General features: G+C 41.4%; 1 protein-coding gene across 1 annotated transcript in view; it reads left to right on the plus strand.

The window, feature by feature from the left end:
* The window catches only part of AGBL4 (AGBL carboxypeptidase 4), a 984974-nt gene that overhangs the window by 750129 nt on the left and 206891 nt on the right, over positions 1 to 27954 (plus strand). The window contains exons 7-8 of the mRNA XM_064455128.1: positions 1113 to 1202; positions 24406 to 24520. Of these exons, the coding sequence (XP_064311198.1) occupies positions 1113 to 1202; positions 24406 to 24520 (205 nt within the window). The remainder of the gene's footprint in view (positions 1 to 1112; positions 1203 to 24405; positions 24521 to 27954) is intronic.

Raw genomic sequence — 27954 nt, forward strand, 5'->3', positions numbered from 1 at the left:
GGACTCCCAAACATCTTTGAAATTAAAAGTCTATGTTTGGGTATATACATAATGCATCTACCTAATTAAAAAAAAAAAAGAAAATCTTGGATTTAGTTTCCAGTCTCTTTTCAGTGTGTAAACTTTTTATTTCAAAACAACAGTTTAACTCTCTCTAGCAATTGGATCCTACTGTGTTTAGTATTACCCCTGCTGTGTGTGTTCAGATCTAGATAAGACATCTAACTGAGGTCCTGACCTCTTATGGTCTTTAAAATTCCCAGAACCCATTTTGAAAAAGCATATTTTTTATTTCCTGTTTATTAAATGCAGTCACTGCACAAACACAGAAAACCTCCTGCTTGACCCATGCAGTTTGCAGCTGAAGCAAGTGGCCAAAGTAATGTGGTTTCAATACCGGGGGATTAACCCAAGTTCAGTGTAGCTGGGATATAAGTCTCCTTTCCACCTACCTGTAATTTGAAGGGGATCCAGCACATTTTCATGCCCTTTGTGGAGAAGGTTGCTGGATTTAATCCTGGTCTCTTTTCCATACGTCATTGTTTTTGAACATGTCTTTCAGCCAGGGCAGATGCAGCCCTAAATTGTTATGAGATTAAAAAAAAAAACCAAACAAACCATAAACACCCACCTCCCAAAATCTCCCAGAGTAAAACCTAATAAGTGTCATTTGTTAGCATTTTACCATTGTTTGGCACTGTTAAGGCTTGTTTCAAGTGTAATGCAGGGTGCAATTGGCTTTACATGGTGAATGGACCCCCACTGTTGTTCTTGTCGCCCCAGGGGGACATTTATCACAAGTGAGAGAGCAATTACAGTACAGTTAAACTCACTGCAGTAAATCTTGGTTTTTAAAAAGTGAGCTAACTTTGTTGTAGCAGCATGTCATTAGTTTTGCAGCCCTTGTGCAGTCTGCTATATGGCCTGGTATGGAGACCTAGTGATGTTGCCTCCTTTAATTATAGATTGTGCTTATTTATAATGTATAACCAATTTTAATAAATGGATATGCTTTAATATTAATGGCCCTTTGTGTCCTACATATGGGACCCAGTTTAAGGATCTTTATCTCTCTTTTTCCCTCTGTCCCCTGCCACCCCCTTCTGCTGCAGCAAATCTGCGTCCAGGGGCTGAACAGAAAGTGGTGTTCATCACTGCACGAGTCCACCCCGGGGAAACACCATCTTCCTTCGTGTGCCAAGGTGAGTGTCTGCATGAAGATGGCAGTTCTGATGAGATCCAATTTCCTATCAATGCAGGCATTGGGTTTGCATAGCTTTGGGTCTGATAGAAGGCTGCGTTCATATGACAGTTTTTTCCACAGTGAGGATATAGCAGCATCTCTCACCTCTACCCAGATGCTTGCCTTCTTGGAGGCAGTAGGAATATATTACCTGTGAGACTTGTGGATGTTTGTTGAACTTGGTCAGAATTGAACCGTGGGCTGAAGCTGTCAGGAAGAACTGATAGTCACACTCGTACATATGCAATGCGATCATGTAAGGCTCTTTTGCCTTGGAAAACAGTCTGGAAAAGCTCTGAGAGTGGTTCTCTGTTAAGTGCTTATGGTTTTTTGCTGTCTACCATCTTCAGGTTCTTTTCCACCACAAAGCAATGACCCTAGTTCTCCCAGCCTCTGTTAGTCTGAAGCTGCTGCTCTGAGGGACCACAGCTCCCAGTGGCTGACAGCTGTTCCCTGCACAAAGCATTCCTGCTAAAAATAGAAAGCAAATTGCCCAGCTCATATTTATAGAGTTGTAAATCTCAGGCTTGTGGATACAAATAAATAAATAATCCTGGCATGTGTTTGTATAACTTCATTGTATACGTCTGAAATATTGTACTTATGGTATGTGACTTTCTGCGGTGGTAAATTGTTGATGGTGTAAATCAACATAACTTCCCTGAAGCCAAGGCAATATGCTAATTTACTACATCAGCTTGGACCTGGCCCTGCCTAGCCAATGAGTTGCATCAATCAAGCATATGCAGTTTATTACGTTGGCTGCTTGTAATGCCACAGATTGGTTTGCGACTGGCCCTGTTGGTACCTAAAGACCTTGGTGGGAAAGGTCTGGCACGGTTTCATGGTCTTCTCTGCGTGCTTCTCATCCTGGCAAGATCCTGTGTCTGGCATGTCTCTAAGGCAAAGGTTCAACAGCTGTCACTTCTGCTGTCCTGGCCCGATGGGCTAGCAGGACACTGGGCTTCTTCCTGCCCACCTGTGGAGCAGCAAAGGTAAAAACCTTCCTTTAATAAAATGGTGCTTCAGACTGAGAGCAGGAAAACTCAGTGAGCTTCCCATCTCCTGTGGTGGCATAGTCAATGCAGGGCATTATAGTACACATGATGTTTGTTAATGAATATGGATTTTTAATTGGATGCTTTGATTCTGTTTGTGGCTGCTGGCATAGCCCTGTGAAATGAGGGCTGAGGCATGCTGCTGTGGCGGTACTTTGTAAATGACGTTGTGTTATTTTGATAATGGAGAGTTTATTCAAAAGGAAAAAAGAGGGAATGTGAAAAAGCGGGTGGCACGCTTAGCCTGATGAAACAACTGGATGGAAGTCATGCTCTGATTGCCTCAGAGAAACTTCATGTTTTGTAGGAAAAATTTAAAACAAAAAGAGTGGAGGAAAAATAAAAAGAAAAAGGAGGGGTCAGTCTTGGAGAAGCACATCAGAAACTTGCTGTGACTGCAATTATAATACACGCTTGACTCACTTGGAAATGTATGGATCTGAAGGCACTGAACTCCTCTGTGCATTGAGCCATTCTGCCCAGTGCAGATGAAGCTGCCTTGTGTGTATAATTAGTGTCAAGACAAGTAGAAATGGCAAACATTTCACGGCTATTGCTGCATTGTTTCTAGCATTGCCAAATGTGAAATTGGGTGCTTGCTCCATCTTTGGAAACTTCTCTGTGGGAGGGACACGAGAAGGGACAAAATGGACCTTGGGCAGTCAAGTGAGGGTGCAATGAGGAATTTTATTTCTGGAGTCTTGGGAAGCATTTTGGCAGTTAGGTGTCACAGATTTAATAGCCAAATGCCAGCCCAGCGCACATGGAACAATTCAGGATTTTTTTTTCAGTAGAGAGATTTCTTCTTGCATCTTTGATTATGCTCAGCACCTGAAGTATTAAGATATGGAAGCTAATCCCAAAGATTCCCCAGGTGCAAGCAGCATCTCGTATATGGAAGAGCAGAATTGTGACTGCTGAGGCCTGGAGAATGAGCCCATAGGGGAATAAATAACGAGTTACAAGATTATTTTTTTTTTGTTCTTAATTTTTTCTTGGGTTTCTTTCATTCAGTTCAGGCTCTATCTTCCTCTTTAAAGCTATAAGCTCATAACTAACTCCTTACTCATTTTTCTACCTGTCTTTGAGCTAGCCAAGTCTCTTCCTGCCCTCTTTGGTCTGTTTGCTGCTAAAGATAGATAGCTACGTGTAGTCCAAACACCAGCTTCGTGGGGCCTGAGAGAAGGTTCATATTACATCTTCCATTTTTTTGAGTGTGCAAGATACCCTGATAAGAAGCAAGTTGTCTAGCCTTGATTCATCAGGATATGCTCAGTCCTGACTATTGGTCCTTTGTCCTTCACTTTACCCACAGATTAAATCTAAGCAAGGATCTTTGTGTTCCTGTGGCAAAAGACCGTAAGGTCCTCTCACCCTTCAAAGTTGTATTGTTTCTGTGTCATCCTTCTTTATATCCCATTATGAAGAATCCATTAAAAACGGAATTTGGGGTACAAATACCCTGTGTTCCTGTAGACGTACAAGTATTGTAAACTTGGATACACGCCTCTGTCTCCTTACAGCTGTGGAGTGCTTGCAGCGGTAGCCAGACCTCCCTAGAATCATTAGGCACCTCATCCAGCAGTTAAAAACAAGTGCTATAATATTTCACACATGGTGCAGCTGCTGAGCTGTAGCTCACTTCCTTAAAAGGCAGACAAAACCCCAGAGGGCCTCTTCATAGAAAGATGGATTAAGTACCTTTTGTTTCTGTTTTGGTCTTTTAAGAGTTATTACGATGCTTCAGGTTAGCCTTTTTAGGAAGTTTTCCTGATAATTCTTAACTGCTGGTTGTGAAGTTCAGGAATAGAGATGGAGAGTTAGTCACCAGAGAATATATTTGCATGAGTCCCCTTTACATCTAAAGGTAGGATGGTTCTCTCCTCCTCAGACTGTGACAGTCATGAGCATTTTGGGGATGAGTAAGCAGGAGTGGGGTTTAGGATGAAGAGGACTCTGTTGTTTTCACTTTACTCTTATAGATCATTTTCTAACCAACTGGAATCACTGCCACTCCTGGAGGGCTTCTATAGTGCAACACAAAACAGGGTGAATTTATCTTACAGCTTGAACTCATCTCTCATGGGCTGTTCAGATTTCTGAGGGATCTTTCTGAAGCTGTGGTTTTAGATTCTTTCCTTAGATATTTTTCCTCATTCCCACCCCCCCCACCACCCCGGTATTTTCATTTAAGAAAATGTATGCTCTATGCTATTTTCTGTTTTCCACAATATATACTGTTAAGGCAAGTAAATTATTAACTCTTACAGACAGGGTCGGATGTCAGATAATGCCTATACATGTATGTAGTGTGTACAAATATGTGTGTGTAAAATCTGTACAAGTCCCTTCCCTCTAAACACTGGTGATAAGCCAGCTTTCTAAAGGCTTGGATTTTATCCAAGATCTGGCAATAGGAGCATTTTTCCCCCCAGTGTTCTTACAGTCTTATTTTCCTTCCTTTGGCTGCTAGATTTTATTTTCTTTATGGGAGATATGCAACTGTCCCTCACTATTCATGTGCATGGAAAGTTGTAAGAGACGTGTGGTGACCACCCTGTTTAAGTTTGTCCTGTGTGCTTTGGCTTTTGCCAGCAGTCAGTCATTGCAAGCTTAAGCATGTCTAAATGTACTTAGACATGTACTTTCCTCATACAGTTAGCATGTTCTATTAGCAGGATGTCATTTGTCATCTTTTTAACACATCCACTAGTGTGGCATCCACTATGCCATCTAAATGCAAAAATGAAAATTTGTACCTTAAGCGTTTTACTTCAGTATAGTTTGCCAGGCTGGGAGCCCGGGATGGAAGACCCAGTACAGTGCAAGAGGGGAGGGAGAGGGATCCCACAGCTGGGTTTGCAGATGCTGAGCATCTTGTGCTGAGTGTAATTTGACCTGAAGCTGACCTTGAAGCTTATGGGCTGAATAGGGAACAGCCATTAAAAAGAAAATATAAGGAAAACAGACACCTGGGACTCCCATCCATAAGAAATGGAGCAAAAATGACTTTTCAATCAATCTTTTTTCATTACAGCTGCTTAAATGAATGCTCCCTCGCACTTCACTTTAAATCAGATGATATGAAATGAAAAACCAGACAACACTGGGCAATACCTCTTGGTTTTCTGTTAACATTCTTGGTTTGAGTTTTTAACTCCCACCCTCTTGCCAGCAGAGGACAGGAAAAAGAAAACCTGAAATATTTTGAACAAACTTTGATTCTAAGTTTAAAGACTGGGGTAGAAGGGGGCAGACTGCCTGAAAAGAAGTCTCCCACTAGCTGTCTTAAGAGTCCTACTGTTTCACAGTAAGTCACTGGGCTAGTGGGTCATTGAACTTGCTCTCTATGTGACCAAGGTGCTTCACATGCTATGAAGAATTTTATTCCTGGACAGATTCCAAGATGGCCTCTTAAAACTGGTGGCAGTTTTCTAGTTCACTTCATGGAGGCAGTGCCTTCAATTCTTCAAATTCAAATTTGACTTGCGGAAAAATTCTTTTAATTTGATCCTGCAGGATCCCCAAAGGATTTAGTAAGAGTGTGACTTGGTTTTTTGTTTTGGGTGGGTTCTTTTAGTTGTTGGTTTTGTTTTGTTTTGCTTGTGGGAGAGGCAGTTGTACACATGAAAAGGGTCATTTTGAAACTTGTTGCTCCTACTTGGAATTTCAGGCAACCTCTGTCTTTTATTATGAGGAAAAAGAAGGAATAAACTCTTGGGGTTAAAAGCTGCTTTTCTGCTTCCTTCACTAAGCATAAATCTTTTGAGCATTAGGGCATAAATGATAGTAAATGAAAGATAGGACAGGGCATGTTTTAAATGCAAGAGTAAATGCAGCTAATGAAGCCTATACATGTGAAAAGAACCTTTCTGAAGTAACAGAGGTGATGGCCTTGTTTAGCTGTTTCCAGGGGACAAATTTATCCTAAAGAAATGAAGCTGAGTTCCGTAGGCATTGGTATAGGATGCTTTTGGTAACAGCAGCTGTATTGGAGAAAAACACTGAACCCAGAAAGTGCCTGTTGTGGTAGTGATTGGGCCCTCGGAAGCTTGAAGGCATCAGCTGCCAGACTTCATATCAGACTGAATTTACATCTGAATAAATGCATGGGAGGCATCGGTTCTGGTCTCACTTAATCTGCTGTATTCTTCCTTCTAGCAAGACAAATCATCCTCATTTCTCAGCTATGTTTCCTATCAGAGGAGGAAACAACGTAGGATTCCATAAAGAGTAGGGATCTTATATATGCATGTTTGTTATATTATTGTAAAGTCTCAGTTCTGTCTTGTGCGCCAAATGAAAGAGACTGGAAGCAAATGCTTATGCTGTCCTGACTACTTCTAGACTCAAAGTGAACATCTCCATATGTATAAAGACTTAGTTTGTCATTCACCTTTGGATGCAGGAGGGTCCTCTGTCTTGGCCATGCAGCAGGCCTGTGAGTGCTGTCTGATGCAGGAATGCCCTCTGGGGGGGATGTTGCCAGTGTTTCAGTTTGTGGGCTGCATTGCTAATGCAGAAGAGACCTGAACTAAACAGAAGCTTTACTTTGAGTTTTTTATTCTCTTGCCACCCCAAAGGTACAAAACCACAGGGCTTCCATTCCCTTTCAATACTTCTTGTATCCTTCGCAAACCTCTTCTGGCTGCAATCTATAGGAAAATGCACCTGATATTGCACACTTCCACCCTATATGTGACTGATCTTGGTCAAAAAAATGAGTAAAACCTTTCTATAAAATGAATGGTATTCTGCATGCACAAAGATGATCTGCATAAGTTGTGGCAGGAGAGGATGGAAACACCTGTTCATTTAGCCACATCTTAGCACTTACAAGCAGTGAGGGAACATGGTGAACAGAAGCTGCAGTTCATGGTCCCTTTTATAGGGGTTCAGGAAGCCAAATGATGAGAAGCAGACAAAGACAACAGAATTCAACAGCCCAACCATAAAATGAGCTGCAGGGCTCTGTTAAAGTTGTTAGGCTGCATTCATCCTTCTCACTAAGATTTTTTTTTTTTCTTTAAGTGCTCAGCTCCTAAGCTTTAATACAAAGGGAAACACACTCTCCTTGACTTCTAAAGCAACATGAAAAACACTATTGTCTGTCCCTTGTAAATCTCCTGGATGGGATTTTAGTGTGAAGTATCCCAGGAGAGAGAGAGGTTGTTCTGAGAATATAAAACATCCATATTGAAGTAATGGAAATAAAAGCTCCTCTTAAAATTGTGTTGATGTAAATAGACAGTTAGAAGAATTTCTGCTACCCAAAGTGACACTAGCTGTTACAAGATACCACAGGTTTTGAATCAATTCACTATGGTGTCATGCAGGTATGAGAGGTTACACACCTGGTTTCCTGAGCTGCAGGAAATTTATAAGGAGGTTAAACTTCTCTAACTATAGAGTTATGTGATTCACTCTCTTACCACATACGCATTCTGGATGTGCCAGGGAAACCCTCCACGGAAGAGAAGAAGGTGTGATGGTGGCAGGGGTGGGTAGAGGGGCTGTGCAGAGGCTGGGGGCTGCAGTCTGCAGAGGGAAGAATGAATCTCCAGAGCTCTAGAGACCTGGGCTTCCTCTGAGGGAGGAGTTGTCATCTGTGGTGAGGGCTGTTGGGTGGCTGGGAGACCCCTTCCCACCAACAGCAGAAGCTGCTGCCTCATCCCTTCCATCCTATAAGTAGTAGTGGGAATGGAAAATTGGACTTGCCAGGGAGGCTCACACTGCCCACCCCACCCCACCCCCCCCGCCCCCAAGCCTAGCCCTGCCTGCTCACCTTGCATCTTCTAGTAGGAGGAATGGATCACTCCTAATTCCTCATCCCTGGGACAACAAGGTCAGCTTTGCCTACGCAGCTAAGAAATGTCAAGTGGTTTTGTTTGATTCGGTTTGCCCTTTGCCCAGGGCAGGCCTTTGACTACCTCTGATTAACTAATCCTCTTTACAGTAACCTGAAGCAGCCCTTGGTCTTCAAGAGGGAGAATTGAGAAAGGCTTCACTATACAACGGCAGGCAAATTTACTTTGTCTCTGCGTGGGATTGCCCAATTAATCTCTTAAACGTACTGGTTTTGCAATGTTTCTTGACTGCTCATACTTTTGAATAACGTTAGCTTAAAGATAATTTCCTTCAAGCCCTAACCAACCTACCTCTAGGGCAACGCACGTCATCTTCGTAACAGCACACTGTGACACTTTGCTGATGTCTGAGGATAGGAAAAAGAGAAAATATTGATTCAGCTGAACTTCATGGTCACTTAGCTTTCCTTAATATGGCCTGGTTTTCCCACTAAAAATTGCAGTCCAAGTGGATTTTGAAGATACTTATCCATGGCTTCCCAGTTATTCGGTCAGAGCCATTTTCTGTGTGTATTGTTCTGTATGGCCATGGGCAGCGAGCCCTGCACTTCTAGGGAGCAATAATATACCCATGCAACAGATCTTCTCTGGGCCTACATGCGAGAGCAGGCCTTCTGGAAGTCTTAGGTAGTACATTGCTTGTGGCATCGCCTGCTGAATCTGTGGCTGTGCAGCAGTCCAGCTGGCCAAGAGCATCCAGTGTACTGTGCATGTGAGCTTCCCCAAACTGGACTTTGCATGCATGGGTCAAACAGTGCTGGAGCATCTGTTGCTAGTGGGGAAATCCCAGGCAGAAATCTTCAAGTCCTGCCCCAGCTGATTTAGACCAGGACATGAACATGCAAAAGTCAGAACAGGGCTGTAAAGACCACAGGAAGTTTGGGGTTGTTTTTAGATCTCACTTGCATGGCTCTGTTATTAATGGAAAAATAAATGGCTCCTAGTAACTAACCATCAATAATTTCAAGGAATCTACGTTGTGAGATGAAGCCCTTTCTGTAAGTGCAGCAGTGTGTGAGATCTGTACTGATCAAGCTGCAGGTGTTGTAGTGGTATGTCAGGCTTCACAATTAGGAATCTCTTCTAGTTTTTATATTTTTCTTTAAGCCTTTTCCATTATCCTTCAGTTGTGTCCCAGCTCTTCCTCACAAGATATTAATCTTGCTGGTCTATTGTTTCCGGCTTTGTCTTCTGACCCTTTGTTCTTTACCTGCCCTGGCTCGGTTCAGCTGAATTGATTTTTTAAAATTTTTTTTATTTTGTTTTCAGTTCTTTTGTCTCTGAGGTGCCCTGCACTTGCCTTCTTGCTCCTTCTGCATTGCTATAGCTGCTGCTCTGAGGAGCTAGTATTCACGTGTGTCTAGGACTTGGCTGCTGGAAACTTTTCTTTGACACAAGGGCACCTGGGTGAAAATCCTCCTCTGCCCCTGCACAGATTGCTCACATGCTCTGTGTGTCTGTCACAAGGTATTGTGTACATCTTTATAAGAGGCATGTCTCCTTGAGTTATGCAGTTTACCGAGAAAAGGGCATAAAGCTTGTTTGGAGGGTAAGAATTGGACTTAAGATGAAAGAGGCTCCTGCCCCAGACAATAGCCCTTCAGAAGTTGTCTTTGCTCTTTCAGTGCAGTCCTGCTTCTCTGGACTCTGAGGATATAGAGAGGAGGGGTAATGAGGCACATGGCCCAGCCAAAAGGGGCCACAAATTCTTTATCATTCCTGCTTCATTTTATCTAGGAAGAAATGTAAGCAGGAATTGCCTTGCTGGGACCCTAATGCATTGGCAAACTTCTGTTAAACACTTTGTAGGCAGGAAGTGTGGATTTAGGGTGGTTTTGAACAGTGACACAGAGCTGTCTAAAAAGTCGCCCTCCCTAGGAAAGTTGGTTCCTTAGTGACAGATGTAGCTCCTAAGTGACAATTTCCAGGTGTCCCCTATAGTGCTAGTTCATGGGTCAAATTACTTATTACATGCTCAGCAAATGGTAACCATTCCCTGGTATCCATGCTCTGATTTGGAGGTTACAGTTATAGTCTGCTGCTGCTAAATGTAGAAGATAATTTGAGAGATGAAAAATAATTAATTTGTATTTTTTTTAATGCCACAGATTTTCAAAGAGAATGCTTTATTTGAAATTTCATACAAGCTCACTTTTATTTTTCTCTTATTTCCCTTCCTTTTTTTCCTTCTCTCCTCACTTTTTTGTCACTTTATCACTGAAGGAAAAAAACCATGGGGGGAAAGGGGAGAAACAAAGAAAGTTAAAAATTCGTCTCAGTGTTCAGTTAAAAAATAGGAGGAAAGCAAAAGTTTGTAGGTCATCTTATGACAAAGTTTCTTCAAAATTTTCAGCCAGTGGTACAGCATGTAGGCAACATATTACAAAGCTGGACTCTGTCTTATGTTATGGTCAAGCATAAGCAGGTCTTTGGGTGACTACAGAACAGATGTGGTGCAGACAATGACGACAGGGCAAGTTCTTGTTCATCAGGGCCTCCACCTACCCAAAAGGAGCTATTTCTAACATCACTGAAAGACTTCCATTTTCATGGTTATTAAATTTCTACTGCCATGGTGGCACTAATCACCACTGCAGCCAATCTCCTTACAGACATCAGTGCTTGGTGTCATAACAGCAAAGTGATAACAGAAGGATGGCTAATTTCCTGGTACAGGAGAAGCCATTCAGCCTCACTGAACATTAACCATCTTCTCTCAAACAGGAGACAGTCTGTTGCAGAATCAAGAGTAGAGTTGAAAAATGCTGTGACCCAGCCTTCTCCTGGATACCATCTTTCCAAAGTTGGGTCTGTCTCTTACACCTGGGGAAGAGCAGGGACCATCAAGCTGCACAGTCCAGGGTCAGAACTAGAAATCCCTTGGAAGAGAACCCCTAATTCACTGCAGGCAGGTTGCCTGCCCTGCACTGGATACAGCAGTGGGAGATGACTGCCACCATGCTCAGCTAACAGACCCCTCTGGTGGCTTTGAAACAAACCCTTACTTTTGCAGTGTGCATGTCAGTCTGGGGTCTCAGTTCGTCCAACATGTTCAGCTCTGCCTTCTGATGTCTGTATCTTTCATGCTGTAAAAGAAGCTGTTTATTAAAGTTAAATTTACATTTAAGATGTTAAGATTCACTCTGATTATTCAAGGTAGAAAGTTAGAGAGTCTTCACCCCTGGTTACATATGAACTTTTTTCTTCTTGGCAGTGTTCCTGAAGGCCAATGATATGATGGAAATAGCACCTTGACATTAGCTTATGTGGTCACAGTGCTGCCAGAGTTTAAATCCATTGCTGCAAAGTGCTTGGGAAGAGCTTCTGTCTGAGGACTTGCAGGCACTTGAGAGTTCATTTGCATCTGAGGCAGGCTGTGAATGTAGAGTGCAACAGAACATTTCTTGAGCAATTCTTATTCTGGAACAAGAGCATCTTGTTCCTTCTTAGTTTAATATGCTTCAAAGTAGATTCTGCAATAAGACTGTCTCCAAACAGAATTCTTTAGGAAACAGTGTTTTTTCTTCTTCCTAAAACAGCAACAACAAAACCCCTCAATGCTTAGAGAAGCCCTGAAAGTTATATCCTTCTAACTTCCTCCCTTGTGTTCTTCAGATGGAAACATGTACTTATACCCTCCTGGAGAATTTTACCTCTTCACAAGTAGAGATGTCAGGAGTCTTATAAGTGACTTTGCCTGAGTGGAAACAGGCGAGCTGCCTTGCACCTTTTTAGATTATTTGAATGGAAAGACAGGAAAATGCTGTAAAAGTGAAGCAGTATAAACTGCAAACCTAGTAAAGTGGAAATCAACAAAGCAGCCAAAAGGTGCCATTAAGCTGGCTTAGTGTAAGTTTTCACATATAAAGAGTAACCAGAAGTGATCACTTCACTTGTCTCCACAGGAGGAATGAAGGCAAACAGTTGTGCAGGGTTCCTACAGGGACAGGCTGTCAGCTGCCGTTGTTAGCGTCTGGGGAACACACGTATGTGCCATCTTTGTATAGGAATGGCAAAGCAGCAGCCCCAGTAGAGGTGAGCAGTTGAGGTTCAGTCCTGAGGAGTGGATACCTCAGCTCTCCTCTTCAGGTGAGTGGACCAAACTTCTGAGCTGGAGCACAAGAAAATGCAATGTGTGCTTTTTCCTGAGCTCCTCTCAGCTCAGATTCCCACTTTGTTCTGAATCCCACACGTGTTTCTTCTTGAGAGACCCAGAATGTTAGGGCACCACATCACCCATGGGAGCATGCTCTTCTTCCTTTCCAGCAGTATGTGTTCTACTTTCATACTGGCAGCGGGTCACACCAGGAGTCTGTCTAGCTGAGCAGCCCACCTGTTACAGTGGCCAATAGCAAATGTCTGCAAGTTATTAAAGGTCAGGGCAAATTAATAGAGATGCTCCCCAATATACTCCTGCAACACTCTACAGCTGAAGGAAACTGGAAAGGATGGTTGTGGATGACTGACCTCCCATAGTGTCCCTCTGGTCTCTGTATCACACAGATTTGTGTGCCTGCCTGGTTAATAACTGTTGCTTCTGGGTCTCTGCTTGACTCAGCAACACATTTGCAGAGGTTAGAAACCATTTTTAGAATGTGTTTAAAAATACATATTTTTCATTTCTTCCCTAGCATTATTTATGTAATGCCCTTTTCCTTTTTCCATTATGTATTAGATTTTCATATGTAAATGTATTCTCCATCTCACTGCAGAGAAATCTACCTTTTGCCTTCTTTGCTTGGGCTGATCTATCCATCTTAAGACCTCTGTAGTTCTTATTGCTACCACAGTTAATGTCATAAGACTAAAACCACAATGTGGCTGTTTGCTTGTGCTTACTGAACATGCAAAACAGCACTATATGACAAGCCCCCAAGGGAGGTGTTAGGTAAAACTAGTCCATTCTTCCATTCCCAGTGCTCACCTTTGTTAAACTAAGCACACTGAAAACCCAAAGGTTCCTGGTACCCACAGAAAGGCACTGCTGCCAAGTTGTGAAAAGGTAACTCTGGGCATAGGGAGTGCTCAGAGTCCCGGTGAGACAATTCAGCAAAAGGTTTGAAAGGAGAAATGTTGTTGTCTTTGGCTATTCCTTGTAGTGCAGCAACTTTTAGTGGTTTCCCAAGTAGAACAAAGCCTGCTTAGGTTCATAAAAGAGTTTCTTTTTATCACTTATAGAGCTCTGCTGGGAATCTTTTCCCTGGTGCAGGCAACTTTGGAAACTGTACAGTTGTGGTGCAGTCTGCTTGCTGGCCCTGAAAGGGTTTCAGACCTCCACGTGTCCAGTTGTCATGGAGGGGAAGAGAACAGTCACCTTCCAGGCTCTGCGGAGCTCAGCCTGGTCCTGGGTGGAGCAGCAATAACATAATGAACCAGATTCTTTTTCCCCATAAGATTCTTATAGCTCTAAATCAAAAACCAGAGAATTAAGTGGTTTAGTTTATTTTTTTTCCTTCTTTGCTAGTGTTGTGTGAGCCATTGGTGTAGAGCTGAAACTCCTCTGTAGGGCCATGGTGAAATGACTGATGTTTTGTAAGTTAATAAGGATAGCAGGAAACAGTGCAAAGATGCCTGAGTTAATTCTGCCAAGGTACATGCCTGCTTAACTCTGGTTGATGCATTCAGGATCTTTCTACTCTTGTGTCTATTTTTCTCCCCTTTTGCAATCAAGCCACTTTTCTGGGTTGCAACCCTCTTGTCTTGCATATCAGGGAAGGTGGGATCTGCATATTTCTGTTCAATTCTAAGGCTTAAATCTTAGCTGTATTTAACATTAGGTAATTCTGTAAACATTGAGGGCCATAATCCAGCAAATGTTTAGAGCTGTCTGGAGGACTCACACTCATAGGAAGGACAGACTTTGAATAATAATGACCAAATGCATCACCTTCTGGAGCAGCATCTTTAGAATGATTCTGATAAATCCCAAGGAATTCATTAATAAAGCGAGATCATCTGATCCCCACAGTGTTTCTCCAGGAACCCTTTTGTTTCTTCCCAGGAGGAAAAGAAAGTCATCATCTAGGGGGTATCGGTAGGCTCATTTTGATGCAAAGAGAACTCCAAGCTACTTAGAGCATATTAGGAAAATTAAAGAAAACAAAGCCAACCAATAAAGCCACCCACTCAGTCTGTGCTGTGCACTGAATTTATGAACCCTTCGGGCAATCCTGCAGCAGCTGTATACTCCTGCCGATACATCCTCTCTTTGACAGCCTGACACGTTCTTTCAAGTCAGTTTCACAGGTCTTTGCTATTGTGTCAGTTCTACTGGAGAACTGTATGACTGCCCTCTGGGTCTGGAGGAGATTAGTTTGCAGTTAAGCAAGCTCCATCAGCCATCAGGGTAATAAAGTGGCTGAGGTATGGGCTCATCACTGCAGAGGTCAGGAGGCAGTCTGCTCCCCTCTGTTCAATCTTGCTCTTTTTACCAGACAATCCAGCCTTGGCCTCATTCTTTTCCGTTACATTGGTCTAACTTTTTTAAGCTAGTGGGGATTTCATTGCTGTAAGGAACAGGAGAGCCAGATACCATGAAATAATGGGAGAGATTAACCTGCTGTACCACCTAGACTCACAGTGGGTACCAGGTGCTGCTGGAGAGAGTGTATGGGTCCCATGTGCTCAGAGCTGCAGTGGGATGAGGTAGGTGGTGCCACTATCACCCTACTGCTTCTCTGACCAACTGTTCAAGTAGCCTGCTGCTGCCATGAACCTCCAAGCTTGATACTGTTGAGAATCTAGTTTTTTTCTAAAGTCTGAAAAGACCCACAAACCAAATCAATGGCATCAAGATGAATCCTAAAGCAATGAATTGCTAATTCCAACAAATGAGAGAAAGGGTCAAACCGCTAGGTTCCTTGGTGTCTCCAGCTGTTAAACTGCTAAAGCATCAGAGCAAATCTTAAGGCATGCTAGAAGACTCTTTTACCAGGACAACATTACATAAATAGGTTGAAGACAGTCTTTTGTAACGAAACAGTTCTTGTGGTCTCATCTCCTCATCTGCTAAGGTCTATTTAGTAATCTTATTTTTTCAGACAGGACCAGGTGCTAGCTAGAGTAAAATACCTGGGGAACTTTCAAGAAGGAACTAGACTTGCCTTCACAAAAATGCTTAATTATCTCTCTTTTTTTTTTTTTTTCATTGACAGCTGTAACAGGCAAAATTCAAATACCACATATTACCCTACCCAGGTGATCCTGTTAGGTGCTGAGCACTCCCTGTGGTTTGTGGAACAGTTTCAGTGCATCTTGATTTTGTTTGGAAGAAAAGAAGGCAGCAGAGCTGGGAGTACTCAAGTCTGCATTTCTGAAGCAACCAGCAATACTGGTTGTCTCTGTTATAAAAAGGCTTTCCATCTTGACCTTTACAGGGCCAGTTTTTAGAAAGTGCTTATCTTTAGGGCAGAGGGGTGAGGGAATGGACTGTCAGTGGCAGCTGGGTAAGAATAGAAAAGTTTCAGAACTTGCTCAACACCAAGAAAACCCTTTTTATTGCTACTTGCCACATTTCCAAGTGCCGTCAGCATCAACGAGATTCATGAGTTAGTTTGAAAAAATCCATCTGCTGGTTTTGGCCCCAAAGATGCTAGTTTTGTTGCCCTGCAAATCTGGCCATTGCTATCTCAAGTTGAATATACTAAAATAGCAGACTTTGGAAGCAACCTGCCAAAAATCAGCAGTGCTAGAGACCAAGACCAAGCATTCTGGCTCCTGGTCCCACATCCAAGTCACTGGGAATGCCAACTTTAATTATGTTTTACTGGCAATGTATACCTATATATTTGCAGTACTGAATCAGGATGTTGTGCTCCAGCCCAGCACCAGCAGTTACATATCCTTCAAAGCAGATGTGAATCTTTTTATGAGGAAAGAGCCACAGCTCATAAAAATACATAGAAAATTCCAAACACTCATCACTTACCAACTTTTTGCACTGAATTGATTCTAATTCTAGAGTACTGATTTGTGGCTGATTCTATTCCAGTCATATCAATTTCTTTACACAGTCTCCCTGCTTGAAACATCTGGAGCACCATGGTCTGGAACTCTTTGGCATTTTGAGGCAATGTTTGCATGGTCTAAATGTAGGTATCCAGCAAAAAGAGTGGGATAGTCAGTGCACATGAAAGGTAGATGGTGTAAGTGTACCTTCTTTGTGTGAAAACAAGGAATATAAATGTAAGGAAATACATTTACAGGGTGCTTTACATCCCAGTCTGTCCCATCCGTTCTTAATCAGCAGACATATTAAAATGGGCAAAAAGTTCTGCCTGGTGGCATCATATGGTCTATCTTATTACCCAGTAGCCCTAGAATGTTTTATTATGGCAAGATGTTCCTGAATCCTTGAATTTGCAATCTTAATATTATTTGGGTCTGTAATGCAGAAATGTCACCTGTATCCATACAGTAGTGTAAGAAGGATTTTTATAACTTTTTTGGGTGTTCTGGAAATGAGTTGAAATGTTGGGGTACCAGAATGGCTTTATACGTAATTATTTTATTATAGAGCTGTGATGTAGTAACTCAACAGCTACTCCCTGTCCTCACAAACTATGGTCTGCTGATCTGTTTAAAGAAGCCTGCCACACACTTGTGGTCTTCCAGCGGACACTTCAGTCCCCTCAGTTAGATCATTACATGCAAAATAATATATCTGAGAAACCTGGAGCGGTGGGGTGGAGGTGAGGGGTTGGGATGCCCTGATCCAGTTCAGAGACTGACAGAGTGGTCTTCCTCTCTTATGCTGGCAGAACCCATTTGGGAGGCTCGTGACTGCTGTGCCCACCTCTTGCTTCCTTCATGAAGATTTCTGTTTCAGCCACACTGAATGCCAGATTAATTACTGGTGGAACCCGATGCTAACTGGAGGAGAGAGGGAGGGAGAGGACAGGAACAATAATTTTTTAAATGTTCTTTAAATCAATTACTGTCTGAGCTTACCATGCACATTAAAACTTGAATTAAAATCCATAGTGCCTTGCTCTGCCATTTTAAGTGTTTGTTGCTAGTCATTATCAACTCCTTTGCATGCAGCCCCTACAGCAGAAGCACGGTTTTCTCTGGAGCTGACATTAGCACTGTTTCACTGGGCTGGCAAAATGCAGTGAGCTAGTGCATTCCCTGGGAGACTGGCTGTTTTCCATTTATTTCACTGCTCTGGAAACAGGCCTAGCTGTAATGGCCTAACATATCTTAAAACAGGGAAATTACTAATTCAAGTCAGTGAGCATATTTTCATTTTAAAAGAGTAACAAATTAAATAAACTCCATGTGTTTTGCATTTGAGACCTCAGTGTTTCATCTGCTGTAATCTAATTCACCCATTCATTTCCTGCACATTCATTTTATCCCGTTATTTGAGATTTTCTTGGCTTTTAATCCTGTATTTTGAAGAGACATAGAGTTACAGCAGAGAAAAGATGAGAAAGTAAATGGTAAATAAAAGAACAAATATTCCATAATATAGCTTGATGTGCCTCTAATCAATCTGCTTATCACAGCTGAATCCTTAGTTAGCTGTGCAACTTTTCTGTCTCAAGTTGATTTAAACTTCTTTAAAAATAGGTGAAATGGGGACATGTGTTCAATCCACCAGCGACCTAACTGGTTTTTTGTTTGTTATGTTGTGGGTTTTTTTAAACAATGGCAGTGAGGGTTGCAGAGAAAAAACAACTTGAAATGACCACAGAGGCCTAAAGACTTTTTGGGGTGCTTTTAACCAGCCACACTCGAGTAACGAGATCTTACTCAGCGCTGAAAATTTTACTTGTCTAGTTGGGGATACTACCATAACTAGTAATGTATCTGGTTCACCTACCACATCCTTCCTAATGCTATCTCACCTGCCTTGGTTGGCTCCTATCTGTTTTGTCATGGGTAATCATGTTGTTTAGCTGTTGTCTCATTTGGGAGCTTCCTGTCCCGGGGAACCACTGGGAAAAACTTAACTTCTCTGCATTTTGTAAGAACTTGATTGTTTTACATCACATGGCATCCACAGGCATGTGCAGGCCCCCTCTGAGCCTATCCTGGGGAAAGGTTGGATGAAATTTGAGCATCAGCATAGAGGAAACAGGAGGAGCAGAGACTGACCTGAAAAGCAGGATCTGATGAATACTCACTAAAGTTTTTGTGCATGGTACTGCATCCCTCTCTGAGTGCAAGCAATTCCCTTGCACTTTTGTGTGTACAGAGGATGACCAGAGAGGGAGTTAATGAAAAATAGCCAGTGTTCTGGATCTTCCCACTCTCACTTAATTGCAGTAACTACTCAGACAGAGGCATATGCATGCAGATATACATCAGGTTTGGCAACAGAAAACCATTGACTGATATACTTCAGGCAGCAATTTTTCCTTCATCTAACACTGTAATTAGGTACCTGTTTTAGTTTTGCAGTGCTCCTTCATCACCCAGATTATTTTTACAATTTCGATGAAATAAACTTTGTTTTTGCCATGCAGTCTAAAGGGACCTTAGGAGAGACAAGGAAACCAATTAATAAAGCATCCCAAATCTATAAATTCCTTCTGTATTGATGTTAGAATCAATGTGCATCCCCCTCCCCCAATAAATACGTTTTGAAAAAGCGTATAAAAACCCAGTTGAGTTTGGCAGTCTGTTTCTACACATTAAGAGGAGGAGCAGCACTGTAAGAGGGAGCAGAGGCAGCATTTCAATGATCTTGTGCTTATGGATCACTCCATGTGATGATCTTTTGTGGGAATAATTTCAGTGACAGCGTGGTGTTAGATCATGTCAATAACCCTGCTGTGAGTCAGCTCTGCTCATTTACCACCATTCACATACTTTTTTTTTTTTCTTGCTGTTGTGTTGATCATTGGAAACACTTCAGGCTAAGACATTATTGGATCATTTCTGTCTGTTGGCCTGTGCTGGGGGCTGCACTGCAAGCACGGGTATGCATTCTGTAGAGTCCATCCTGGCACAACAGTGCTGTGACCTGTGCTGACTAGGGTTCAGTGTGAGTGTGACACCTTTCCCACCATGCTGGGATGGAGAAGAGTGTCCACCTGTCTTTTTCATGTTTTGTTTTGCTGTTTTGGTTTTTTTTTATTTTCTGCAGCCCCATGAGAAAGGGCAAAGGCTGAACAGACAAGGGCCCCTTTGCCAAAAGACAGCTCCTTAACAGACAAATGGTGGAACCGCAGTGGCTTGCGGTTGTTTACTGCTTGTGCTGTACTTGTTCTGTGGGGATAGAATATTGTAGCTGCTTGGCTCTATCATCTGATGTTTTTTTTCACCATCCCATTAAATAACCTCTCCAGAAAGCCCAATTCCATATTTTTGCTTTCCTATTCTCCACAAAATTATAAGTATGGTGTCTTTCACATTGGTTTCAGTCTCCTTTAACAGAACATTTCAATAGTTTTATATGAGCATAAACATTCAGGACTCCCTTGTACTTGTTGTCCAATGAATATATTCCGTTGTTGTTAAAGCCTAATTGTTACATTCTCTTTAACCTGCAGGCTATGGTGAGCTGACTGCAGGATAACAGCAGCTATTCAGTGTCAGGAAATGGGTCTGAAAATATAAATCACTTATTTCTTGGCATATACTAGGCACAGTCCAGGATATGTTTGCATTAATAGTTGCCATATTGCATTAGGGTCTATGGTGAATTAGATTTTCAGCAATAGAAGCAGGGCAAATGTATTATATAGTTATACAATTAAACATATTGTCAGACTGAGAGTGAAAAGATGTGGTAATGGAGAAACAGAGGATAAGACAGGCATTTCTGTAGAAGGCACAAATGTTGGAGAGGTCATGTTAGAGGCAGCAGGAAGTTTAAACAGAGTTTAAGGCAGTAGCCTGGGGAAACACCCAGACAGAACAGTGGAAATCATGTGAGCAGAGAAGGTTTCTTTGACATGTTATGGGGGAGGGAACGATCAACTTGCTTGTGAAGCACCAGTAATTTGAGCTGGATTAGAGCAGGCAGAGAGATGCCACAGGATCTGGTGTTGGAGTGGGTGAGAGGTGCTGAGCTGCAGAAAGCAAGAGAAATTTAAGAAAGTGTATTTAGCCTAGAGAAAGAATAATGACAGAGAAGTTACTCGGATCAGAGGAGATTTGGTCTTGATTTAGCACAGTTTCAGTGAAGCTGCATTTTCCAAGAAAGACTGGTAAAAATCCTGCTAATATTCTTGGAGCCATTAGGACTGTGTATCTAATGACTCACAGTTGTCAGCATTGTTTTCCCTTTTTCCTTGTTTTTGATTCTTTCTTTCCTTTCCCTGACAACTATGAAAAGCTCCTTGAAGTTAATGTAAAGATTTTGGTTGATTTTTAGTGGGCTATGGATAAGCCTTCTCTTATGTCATGGGTGAATGCCGATTTCTGAGATGTTCCAGTTCCAGGCAGCATTTGTAATTGCATGCTATTATTTGAAAAACAGTGATTTTAATTACCATCCAGAGAGGATGATATGAAAATAATCTAGATTGTTTTTCTGCTTTTAATTGGAGAACTTTTCCATACTCTAATGTGCCTGAGTAGGCCCATTCCATCATGTTCTCCATTTTATTTTAAAGTAACTTGAAGAGCTAATACTTAGTTATTGGGCTATTTTCCTTGATCTCCAGCCACAGAGGTTTGTTTTTAAATAATACTTGTCTTATTTTTCATAGCTGATGTGACTGATTCAGATTGAATTATTTCATTTGACCCAAACTGGGGCTGAGGTTCGAAGATCTAACCAATCTGTGGGCAGCCCTTTTTTCTTTAATAGCAGACTAATTGGCAGACCAATTAATCTGCTCATCTGTGAAGAGAAAATTTATAGCGATAAGTAGTTCTATTTCCAGAAGTCATTCTCTAAAGTAACATTACAGTGGCCTTGTTTACTTCATGCCCTGCAACACGATCCAGTGCTTCAACAGTAGCACAGGTCAATTAGTGGACAAATTAAGCAATTATTAGCCACTAACAAGGGTGACTGGCATCATTACCCTTCCTGTTTACCAGCAAACTGTTATTTTAATACAAAGATCAACAAATAAATTAGGGCATCTGTTGTATTGCCATGTCTGCCTTGAAGTAAATGATATTAAATGGGCTTTGGTTGCTGCCAAATTCTTAACCCCAGCCTAATGAGATACACTGATATGTCTCTTGCTGATTATAGAAGCTGTAAAATTTAGTTTGTATTGATTTATTAACAGGAGGACCAAGTTCTCTGCAATGGTATTTTTTTTAATAGCCTGATACCTGTGTTTTTACTTTAAATGCTATTGATCTAGAGACTATTGGGTTCCTCTGAAAAACAAAGCTATTTTCTAATTGTATTGATTATTTGGATGCTTATAGTAACTTTATGGTGAGGTTTGTATATGTAGATGTATGCCTTCATCTGATGCTTCTCTTATGTTCCTTGGAACTGCCTTTACTTCCAGGTTAGACTTCTGTGAGTCAGTTATTTTTAACTCTTGCTTTGTATTTTTATCATGGGTTAAGACTTCTTCAGATTTAATTAACTCTCTCCTAAAAAAGGAAAGACAGTAAATCTGTTTGGATTGGGTGGGCTTGCCTGCAGTACCCCCTAATAGATTGTGATACATTGGGAAATGCTGGATCTCGTTTGCCACCAAGCTGCTGGGTGCCCAAGGTCAGTCTCTTCTCTTTAGTCTGCTGTGCCTGGTGCAACAGTGGATTGAGCAGAGCAGAGGCTCACCCATTACATGTTTATACACAGCCTTCCATGTCATAGCACATTCTTGGTTAGGGAATAATAATTCCCTGCATGAAGCTGAAAACTGTAGCTTTTAGTTGCCAAGATGCCTTTGCCAAGTTCAGTGAGTGAGGCTGCATCAATAACAGGAGCAAAATGAGCAGAACCTGGACAAGCCTCTTCCCTGGCACAGTTACAGCCAGAGCAAAGCTCTGAGAGTTTGGGCTCTCGTTACCTCCTGAATGAAAAGCAATCATGTTATCCCTGGGGTATTTGTGGTCCTCCCTGCTGCATGAGGAGCTGTCACAAGTATGTGCTTGGTGTACTGCTAGATCTCATGGCAAAACTGTTCCACCAAGGTCTTTGAAGTGGCGATCATGAATAAAATGCGATATTTATGCTGCTTTTATTGTGGATGCTTTGAAATATCATACATGACCTAGGAAACATGAACTGATGTGATATTTTGAGTCTAGTTGCAAACTCTTTAAAACTAAAACCAGCACAGTGTCTTGAGAAGCCGTGGACTAAGTGTGGGATTGTATTTCTTTATGTAGTTTTGAGCCCTCCCTCCAGGTGTGCATACTGTGGATTATGTTTTAGACACTGCCAGGAAACAGTTAGAGCAGCAGTTTACCATAGCTAAGCCTTTCATGTTTGCATACAGTTAGGAAACCTGGTTATTCAGGATCCAACTGTGTCCCTGTCGTTTCTGCTTGTTCTTGCTGTTGTATAATAAACAAAAGACACAACAGCAGCCAAAAAGCAGATTGATGTTTGGTTTCCTTCATTGGAGGGAGGTAACTGCAGAAACATTTCCTGAGCAACGCAATTATGTATATGTTAAATTGCCTCAGAAATTCAGGTTTAGCCTCTTAGGTGGAAGACCTGGTTACAGAAAGGAACTTTTTCTTCTTCAGGATTAGTCACTAATAGGTGAAAAAATTGCTGATGTTTAGAGTCAATTATACCTTGATCATCTTAGACATTTCAAAAGGCTCATTTTTCCCCATGCGCCTCAGCAAACTAGAATTCATTTCAACAGCAGCATAGGTTCAGATTTGTTAGTATTTGAAATACAAAATGGGCCTTAGGAAATAGGCTAAATGAAGGGGTTGTATAGAATGTGTGATTTTGGTCCCATCTTCAATGTATGTTTCAGCCAAGCTATAAACAAGTGTGTTTAACCTGGCATGTACCCAGGTTTTAGTTAGTTTGTTTTTAAAGATTTTGACTGCATCACAAAAAATCAGGTCTAAAGTCAGCTTTTTGGAAATCAGCTAGTTAGCCTGTGCCATCTCTTCTATGCTGAATGGTTGCTTGTTATACCTATTCCCTAGGGCTTTGCCCTGTCCAGTGTTAAACGTTTCTGATGACGGGATTCTGCTCTTCCCTGGAGAGAATTCCACAGTCTAGTAGAGCTTGCCATTAGTGAAATTTTACTGTTGATCAGCCTTAATTTTTCTCTGCTTAATTTTATCCTGTTACTGGAGCGTAGTGATTGATTTATTCTGGGGAAATTCAGTAAATGGTTCCTGCTTCACAGGATGGACCTTACAATAAATAGCAAATTGTCATGACCTATCTGTGGGTGTCCTGAGACTACACAGGAACTCAATTTATCTCAACATTCATTCCCTGGAAGCTATTTCTGTCAGTACCAACTCAGTGGAGGAATAAGCAATGAATTTAACTGCCAGACTCCTTGCCTCCTGCCCCAGCACCAGCCTTGGAGCAAGGAGATATTTAGTGGCTCCCTGAGCATGATGGCCAGAGGCAGGAGCTCCTGTGGGTTCTGGTGCTCTGACTGTGCCCGAAGGAAGGGCATTTAGGATCTGTTTCCCCTGTCACTTGCCTTGGCTCCACATTAAAGGAGCTTCACTGTTGAGGTGGAGTTACTCCTGGTTTTTATGGGTGTAAAGTAAGTGAAGAATCTGACCTATCCCTATGCCTGGTACAGAGTTTATGTAATTCTCCCAATTTTAGTGAGGCATTTTATACCTCTTTATACATGCAGATGATCTGAACTCTGTTCATTAGTCCAGGGTAGGTCTAGGCATATGCTTAAACAAATCTGAGGTGTCTCAGTTCAACAAAGTGCCACTCATGAGCTGAAATACAATATGTGTCTATGTATGCATGCTGGCTATGTAAGGTGCTGGGCTTAAAATAGTAGATTTTACTCCATTTCACCCCTTAAGAGGAGAAATATTTTGTTATTGTGGCTCAGCTAATGAGCAGTAACTTCTCCCTCTGTGGAAACTTGACTGTGTCTGATAATGTAGCCATATTGTACTTGCATTATGAGGATGGACTAAAGTATTTATCCTTGAAGTTCTTATTTCTGGAGTTTTTAGAATGTGGCAGGTGCTACATGATTGCAGGTGACTTGCTCTTTCAGAAGCAGGAGCAGTGCCAGGAATCAAGAGGAATGATCATTCTAATCTTTTACATGTGAAATTTCATATAGATATCTGGAAAATATTAATGTCATAAACCTCCCTCTTCAAACTCTTCTTTCATTTTTCTCAGGTATAATTGACTTCCTTGTGAGCCAGCATCCTATTGCAAAAGTATTGAGAGACCACCTGGTCTTCAAGATTGCACCCATGCTCAATCCTGACGGAGTATACCTAGGAAATTACAGGTATGGTGTGGAGTATGAATCTGTGTGTTGTTGTATTTACCTTATACACCCTGCACTGTTTTGTCATTGAGTCTTCTATGGCTTGTTTCAATTCATTCCTCCTAAACTGGAGGTTCCCATGTAGTCATATGCTTCCTGAAGTTCCCATCAAGGAAGGGGGCTCAACAGCAAATTTGCTTGCTTAAGGAGGTAGAGAGTACCTCTCCAAGACAGCAGGGTATGTGCTCTGCAACCCTCCTCTAGGTGTGGGAGTTAAAGTCAGCTTAGAGTTAGACCTTAGCTGTGTTTTATAAATGCATTCATTATGCTGCTCATCAGCCTCTATGTAAATGTGTCAGTCAATCACAGTTCCCTTCAGCTACCCAGATCATCCATTAAAGTCACAGGTTTCAGACTATTATTGTACTGTAATAGATAGGGATACAGGGAATGGAATAATCATTCCACACTATGCTAATTTTGCTTCATTTTAGTATTTGAATTACTACTTTACCGCCTCTTCTGCTGAGAACATATTCAGATAATCTTTTGTTTTCCCTGAAATTTTTTGCTCTTAATGCATTTATTTACAAAATAAACATGCTGCTGGAGGTGATAATGAAAAGCAGTTGATTAGTTGATGATTTGTTTGTGGGGGCAATTACATGTACCACATAGTTCTCTGGAGAAGCCCCTGAGAAATGTAATAATACTGTATGTGGTTTTGCTTACAGCACAAGACTAAATAACACAATACACACGGTAGCCAGGCTACCTTGAGCTTTGATCTAATTAGGTATTGCATTGCTAAGCAGAATAAGACTGGCTTATTGCGTGGATGAGGAGGGACCACTAAGGAAGAAGCTAGAAATTGCAGAAAATGGTGCTGCTGGCTCTGTTCTTTGTTTTGATATGTGCTTCTTAGCCCTCCTGTGCTTTGCTACTTACTAAGCTGAAATAGCAGGGAATTGCGTGGGTGATTTCAACAGCGCTTATATACGTGTTTTATAAATGAAACTTCTGAGGGCACATGGTCTCCTTTTAGCTACAGTGATACTCCCTCAACTCTTGGCAAATCCAAAGCCAGGGAGCGATATTGCAGTAGTGGTGTCTGACAGCACCAGGAATTTATCATGAAGGTTATGTCACCTTACAGGAATAAAGCCCTAAAATGGCTCTTGAATCTGATACTACATTGCTTTACCCTGTTTCAGGTACACTGCACGTAGGCAACTCCAGTTGCAATTAAGTAGCTTTCATTTTCCCTCATAAATACACTCGCCCTGTAGGTTTTCCTCTTGCACTATTATTTATACTTTTTGAGAGGCACGCAGCTTTACAGACATGCATATGGCTTATAACTTGAAAAGCCTTTTGGGAACCCAGGTGTTATGAAAGGGCATGTGAATTAATTTGGAATTGCTGAGCCTGATGGTATACTATTGTTTTAACTTTTCATGATACGCAGAATTTTCAACGCTGCTGAACTAAAGAGACTTTTAATGAGGTAGTTGGAAAAGCATTTGATTTTCTTGCAATTCTTCACTTTATTTACAAAAGGCCTAATGTAACTAATAACTTAAAAATGAGGGTAATAAGCAAAATGCTACCTATTATCTTGAGAAGAATATTAAAAAGCCTAGTAATGTGCCGGCATTGTATTTAACTAGTGCTGAGTGAATAATTTACAGCAAACACTTTATTTCCTGCTCATACAAAATCCACAAGCACATCACAATTTATTTGCTAGAATTTACTGGATGAATTTTAAAAAAATCTCTGAGGATCAATTGCTAGTATTTGAAAATTTAACTCTGAGGCTTCTCTGTGATTGGCTAGGTAAGTCTGTTTCATCTCTTTTGGTCTTTGTTCAGATTAGCACATAAATAGGACTTTCAGAAGTCTTCCGCGTAACCGTGGTATAACACAGATCTATTGGCTGGGGACAATCCCCCTGCTTTTGCAAACAAGGTCTGTGGTTCCATATGCAGCAAGAGCGGTTTTAAGCATTTGAACTTCCTGTTATCTCCCTCTCTTTCAAAGCAGCAGCTAGTGACTATTTCTTTGGTTCATTGAAGGTTCACATTCAGAGCTATGCAAGCTAAGATAATGAAATGGGTAATTAAACCTCATGCTTGAGTTTGTAAATTGATCTCCTGCCAGTGTGAGAGAGATTTTTTTTTTTACCCCACCAGAACATAGCTTTTTACAATTGGCAAAGTATACTGTCGGATGCACTTCGTTGTCCTCTGAAATCCCAGGCACAGTGGGCACTATTAAAAGCCTGACTATGTCAGCAGTTCTCATAGAAGGGATGGGATATACTAGTTCTCTTGTGTTTAAAAGAGGAACTACCCACTCGTTTACCCAGGATGTTATGGTAACTGGTGGCTGATGGGATTTTCTTCATTGTCGTTTTTGAGGGCGCAGGACTTTCACCAAGGGTTTGGGCCCTGTGCTCTTCTCCAAAGTCCTTATTCCTTTGTTCTGAGTGCTTGTGTACTGAGGTTTAGGAATTTAAGCCAAAACTGTAACAATAATCCCAAGAATTGTCTATTATCTGTAGGCTGTTGCTCATTCTCAAGAGAACAGACCAAATGGGTTGTGACTCTAAAGGGACTTTCCTGTGGCGAAATGTTCATAACCAGCAACAAGTGAGTTTAATATCACAGTATAAAGCACAAGTGCTCACAGCACAGACACATCCGTGAGGAAGGTTGTTTATATGTTGCATGTACATTCAGGCAGCTCTAAAAGAAATGGTCATGGAAGTGAATGTCAATGCCCAGTGTATCAGGATGTATGGAACAGGGTGCTAAACTTTACTGATTTATTCAAGTATATGCAAGAGTTTAAGAATTGTATTTGTGGACCCATACAGTTAGGAGTGAAAAGATAAGGTGCCTTGTGTGTCTTAAAGAGGTAGTTAAGCACCCCCTCTAATTCAGTGTGTTTGGAAGGTCTATACATATGTTTAAAAAGTATTTTTTAAAAATAAATGCACAAAAGTTGCAATTTGATTGTAATCTTAGAGCATAAATCTTTTAATAGCAAGTGAACATGTACAGTTCTATTTCTTAATAGCTATTACTTATGTATATAAACCAAGAGAGTTGGTGAAATTACCACTACTAGACTTAATTTCCAGTGAAATTTCTGACTGTTTAGAAATCAGAACATTTAATTTTTTTCTTTCTGAAATGAGCTGAGAAATTAAGTCACAGGCAAACCACACACCAGTAGATCAGATTTGGCTGGGTACAACTGTTGAAGGGGTTAGGTGCAGAGAAGTGGAGCGCTCAGAGTGCAAATTCATCTGCAAGCCGAAGTACTGAATGGCTAATTGGGATTGCTCCTGTTTGCAGTGCTAGCTGTTGTTTGCTGGTTTGCTAGCATCATACTCTTCTGTGAAGATGACCACTAACACTGCACACTTTCATCAGGGAAAAAGACCT

This window comes from Phalacrocorax carbo, chromosome 6 (assembly GCF_963921805.1).
Source record: "Phalacrocorax carbo chromosome 6, bPhaCar2.1, whole genome shotgun sequence".
NCBI classification, from domain to species: domain Eukaryota; kingdom Metazoa; phylum Chordata; class Aves; order Suliformes; family Phalacrocoracidae; genus Phalacrocorax; species Phalacrocorax carbo.